The 5,791-nt window shown below is 34.3% G+C and overlaps 1 protein-coding gene across 1 annotated transcript in view; it reads right to left on the reverse strand.

Annotated features, from left to right (window-relative positions):
• ZFR (zinc finger RNA binding protein) overlaps positions 1 to 5,791 on the reverse strand; it is a gene marked incomplete at its 5' end in the record, with an annotated part of 44,115 nt that continues 38,324 nt past the window's right edge. Inside the window, 4 exon segments of the mRNA XM_035902748.1 lie at positions 1 to 1,244; positions 1,978 to 2,075; positions 2,194 to 2,305; positions 5,282 to 5,377. Of these exon segments, the coding sequence (XP_035758641.1) occupies positions 1,065 to 1,244; positions 1,978 to 2,075; positions 2,194 to 2,305; positions 5,282 to 5,377 (486 nt within the window).

Below are 5,791 nucleotides of genomic sequence, written 5' to 3' on the forward strand. Positions count from 1 at the left end.
AAATCACAGAAAGTTTATACAGGAATAGCTATAAGGAATAACCTCACAGGCACTGATATGACAAACATTTATTTTAAGGGCTGAGAGGCATTAATATCATATTGACAAAGTTGACTGAAAAGAATGACTAACTTTGCCTAAATGGGAAATGCCCGCTTTTGCTTGTATGTTGAGAAAAGAAATTTCAGAAAGTTATTTTTTTGGCCTTGCTATGTCACAAAGTCAATCATACAAAGACCTACGCATTTAACCTAAAATGATAGATTTAAAAGCCCTTCTATTAAAAACAAAAACATCATGCAAAACTTCGATCAATTATGCAGCTGCTTTAAAACTGTTGCAAGACCATACTGTATATATTAGCTTTTATACTGCTAATGCACAACTAACAGCAAACTTGATTAGATTAACACAGATTTGTCTTAATTACACTGTTATATCACACTAAGGAGACAAATGCCACAAGATTGGCAAAAACATTTACTTCTGAGCACTCAAATGGCAGGATAATTATGTGTTGTAACCCCTTCACATTTAGAAAAAAACCATAATCCTGCAGTCTCACTTTACAAAAAAAAGGTCTGTAAAATATTAATTGGGAGGGGAACAGTTTATACTATCTAACACAAAGTAACTTATACAACTAGTGTCAAAGGCAAACAAAAAAACTTCTAAATAAAAAGTCAAAATACACATAGCAACAGAAGCACAAATGCTGCATTAAATACAGTCAAGAAGACAACGCACTTGTTAATAAAAAAGAAAAAAAAGAAGAAAAGTACTAAAGTTATCAACACATTTAAAGAAAATGCAATGAGGGAAAACCTATTTTTTCCTGTGACAACAGAGTTTCCATTTGCAGTCTCTCCATCCATAATTTGTCTGGTACAGTACATCCATTAAAATACTCAGAATCTCACAGAAGAGCTAGGTTGTTCTCTTCCAAATCTAATTCCCGAGTTGGTTTTGGATGTTTTAAACAGACATTATTATGAATGAAGTAAAAGCAAGGCAACAAATGGACTTCTTACCACCTTTGATCTTAGCACTGATGACAAACATTTTTAAAAGTTATCATAATCTTTTTTGTCTTTTTTTCCCTCAGCTTCAAATCCATCAACCCCATCACTGTCCCTTCTCCTTTTACGATTGTTATGGATGTTGAAGCGTTGATTCATCTGTGGTAATGGATCCATTCCTAAAACTTTGTGTATTTGACGGAATGCAAGGAGTCTCAGCGCAAACTAGAAAAAGGGTAGAAAGAAAATATTTCTGATCAATTTTGAGTACTTTGTCGAACAATTAATGAAAAACATTAGCGGTGTATGGTAGTATCCTTAGTTCTCATTATCCTCTCTTCCTTCCCCCAAGAGAGTCAACACAACAAAACGTGTATGCCATATTTGCTGCTTCTGTACAAAGTACATCATCTTAGCTTAAAAAAAATGTACACGTGTTTTAGCTGCTGCACTTGCACTGAAGCAGCCAAGGTTTGTCACATGTCCCATTTCACAATAGCAATGTTTAGCAAAAGGATCAAATGAAGATGTAGGGGCAGTAACCTCTTAAGCTGCAAGCGTGAATGGTCAATAATGTAAGTGTATACAATAAATGTTAAAAATCAAACTTACAGATTTATTCATAAAACATTAAATGCCAATGTAATTTTAACTCTAATAACATACTGCATCTTTACAGATATTTATAGATTTATAGATGGGAGTGCTTCAAACTTTTCAGGAAAACTTGTTAATTTTAGTGCGAAAATGAACATTATTATACATCCTCTGTTGTGACATTTTTATTGCCTAGCTTAAGACTGATTGAAAGACCAAACTTTATTCTGAGAAAGGAAAATTCATGTCCACCATATAGTTCCTTTTGAAAAAAAACCAAAAACCAAACCCCAAACCAAACCAAAAAACACCCCCAAAAGCAGCCATTAAATTTAGTTACTTCACACATATGTTTCCTTACCTGTGCACTTGACGTAATATCCTCTCGTTGCTGATCTGTCATTACAGCAAGTGTATCAAAAGGATCTTTTTCACAAGGGTCCAGAAGGCCAGGACCACCTACAACAATTAGGCTAATTAGTAGCACATCTCTACCTTATTTCAATCAAGGTTACAGATTTTATAGTAGTTAAGCCTACAGTATACAGTTTACAGACACTGATCAAATGCAACTTGCCTTTAAGGATGATTCCTGAAGATATACACTCAAAAACTCTTCTTAGTGCATCCCCAGGACTCTGTGGTCCAGTAGCGCTGCTAATTGCTTTTTCCACAAGCAACTCCATAGCCTAGAGCAACAATAAGACAATCCAGTCAATTTAGAAGATGGATTAAAACAGAAAAAAGCTTATGAAACTGAACTTATGAATCCACAATTTTGAAGACCATTGCACATCATCAAATACTTTCAATTAAAAAGGAAAAAAATCAGATATTTTATAAAAATTAATAAAAAAAAAGCTGGTGCAAGATTAACATTGAGTACTGATATGCTTCATCTCATCAAAAGTTGTTCAAAAGTTTTGTAAAAATTTACACAGTAGTAGCCTACATATGTAGGTAGACAACTTGTCCAGCCATTTTTTGAGAGAATATGAAACATGGTGGGTCACCTGAATCTGTCAGCCACATGAATATAAACAGCACACAGTATATCTAGTTAAATTAACAGGATGCTATAGAAAAAATATTTTTTTCTACAACAGCACATAAACTTAAAGCATCTTTTAACATTTAAGTGGTTACCAGTTCTTCAGTTTAGCAAAACTGAAGCTCGCAGCAAGTTTTCCGTGGATATAGGCTAACACTAGCTCAGATGTTAAACAAGTGTAAAGAAGGCTTGATGATAAACAGGCTTTCTGAAATTTCTACATTATATGTTATTAGTTAAAATGGTTTAAATGATTAGCTTTATTTTACATATTGTTTTTTCTGTGAATATTTCCATTATTTACTTTTATTTCACTATTTTTTCCAGAAAAATAAGAGGTATTTGCAAAAGTAAAAAATAGCTTTCCTTAGGTATTTTTTCAGCATTAAATTGATGTTTCAATACTACCTCTTTGTCAAGTTTAATTCTCAGAGAATGTGTCTCTCTTGGTGTTTGGTGGTTTTTTTGGGGGGGTGTATTTTGGTCCTTACTACCGAGTTTACAGTTGTTCAGATGTTGCCTTTTACTTTCCAGCCCATTCTGATGCATGCAACTAACTATAGGCAGTGTTGACTACAATCCTCCACTAAGGGTGCCTGTTCCTTTCTATTTTAGCTCCATTTAACTGACAAATTTCAATTCCTAAGCATGGTATGTCCATACTCCCACTGTATCACTCAGGATTTAGCAACAATGATTTAGTCATTTTCAAGTATGATGCAAAATACAGCAGGAAAGAAAAAACAGCAGATCATGTTTTTGCATTTATTCATGTCTAGTTCTTTTGGATCCTTATACAATACACTAGAGTCTATGACTTAATCCCAGGAAAACGTGAATTATGATGCCTTGGTGTTTATGTGCATGAAAGGCTGGATTTCAAGTTTGAAAAATCATCCCTGAATAAGAGTTCCTTCTAACTTGTAGGAACTTGACAAAATTCTTCTAATTTAGTTTTTATTTTTACGTATATAAAGAGTATAGGTACACTAATGTCTGTATTTAGACTTCCTAGTTTCTTCTATTTTTATAACTTCTTAGATTCTTTTTGAAAAGCTCTGGCATCTCTTTGGTTTGTTACAGGTTTCTACCATACAGGTTAGGAGAAGTTCTGTATCCAGAAAAATACATTTCTTCAATCTATGAAATTCCATCTGTGACTGGCAGAAATTACATATATTTAAAATCATCATTTTAATTCTGTCATTCTTTTTATCAGTAAGACTTTGCCAATAGGCCAAAAGAAGAGCTGACTACACAGACTTCAATGTCAATCCATGTCACTGACAGTGCATCAGGTACCAGGAGCAAATCAGTAATAATTTCTGGAGAGAACTGGGACACAGCTAGGCCTGACACACTGCTTCATACCTCTCTTCCCTTGCAGGTGTGCCTCAGAACAGATAATGTGAGAAACAAGAAACAACATTCCTTGGTCTTCAGTGATGTGCCTGCTGTTGCAATAGATCCAAGGATGCTTTTCTAAAAGTATGCCACCGTTTATTCTTTGGCAACTCAGTATCATAGTGATATTAAGAGGGCACTTACATACTTCTTAGCTTCTTTTAAACTATATTTGCATAGCATGTCTTTCATGAAATGTAGCACAGAAACTGCAACTATTTTTTTCTTTTTACTTTAAATATTTAAAAAACAGAAGTAAGTGCTCCACATTTTTTCCAGAAGCAATAAATATTATCAAAAGAAATTTAATAAAATTGTCTGCAAGCTTAGTACAGTTGTAAAACATTTCTCATTGAAGTAACGCCAACTGCTCAAACTGTCTTGGTAATGTTAGCACTCTTCCTGCCAAAACTGAAAAGAGCAATAGGATTTGGTCTGTGAAACAAAACAGTCAGAGCTAAGTTTACTTCCATGTGATACACTTTTCAGAGATTTTATTTCAGACTAACTTTATCTGGTCCACAGATCAAACATCTGTTAATATTTGGAGCAGAAGTTGCGCTCCTGGAGAGCATCAGTTGAGATAGTCAATGCAAAAGGAATGCTCCAAGAACACTCGGCTGCAAGAATTAAGAGACATAACCTAGTACAACACAGAGATCTAAGTGACAGTGATTAAAATTCTAACGGCAAGACATCCACAGACTGTACTGAAGCACTGTGGTATTTCATCTTGCTGAAGGAACATACTAATGATCACAGGAATTACAGTGATTTATTCTTCCAAGGAGGCTCTCTGTTACCACAGAACTATCTGGGCACAGCTGACATTATTTTAAGTAAGTTTCAGTAAACTCCAAGCAATTCAGAACAGGTGGTTAGAAAAAAAACATAGATACTTTTATACAGAGTAAAGGAAAAAAATGCTAAAATCTAGACAAGGAATGCTACCCACAAAGAATACAATAGAACAAGAAAATTCCTTTGGGGGAAAAAAAAAATTCCAGCTCCAAATGACAAAACCTCAGAAAATTAAATTTTTAGAGGGAATCTGGATTATTTGTTGGGAAAAAACATCCCAAAACCCCAAACAAAACCCTACACTACTTCTTGAAAAACTCTGCATTTAAAAATTGTAGTAACGCTTCCCTATGCTTTACTTGCAGTACCATGTGTATTAAAAAGACTCATTCAAAAGAACTTTACTCACCCAGCTTGGAAAATCAGACCAAGTTGGAACCCGTTGACAGAGGTCACGAAGAATACGTATGATTATCACACAGGACTGCAGACCATTAGCTCTAGCCTTGAGAGCAATACAAAATCAAATTAATTAATCCCAGCACCTACAGCAAATAGGAGTTGTTGAAAGACTAAAACACCACTGTTCAATGGAAGCTCAGATACAAGATTGAAACAAATAATTCTACAACTTTATTCCATGAGCTGCCATTTACAGCAGTATTTTATACAGGGTTAGTAATTTAAGATGGTAGAAGTCAAAGTGCACAGGTTATACAAGAATAACATTTCTTGATCCCCTGTACACTTTGACCTATGTTCACTTGTAACAATAAATACAGTATCTTTCTATATTAGAAATAAAAAGAATGAAGTAAAGATCTAAGGAATAGGTATAGAGACTGAAAGGTCAAGGGAATCTGTTTGGTTTCTTTATTGTGCCTTTGCCAGAATGCAAAGTCACTAAACCAAAAAGTTT

This window comes from Egretta garzetta, unplaced genomic scaffold (genome assembly GCF_000687185.1).
Source record: "Egretta garzetta isolate BGI_Z169 unplaced genomic scaffold, ASM68718v1 scaffold59, whole genome shotgun sequence".
Lineage (NCBI taxonomy): Eukaryota > Metazoa > Chordata > Aves > Pelecaniformes > Ardeidae > Egretta > Egretta garzetta.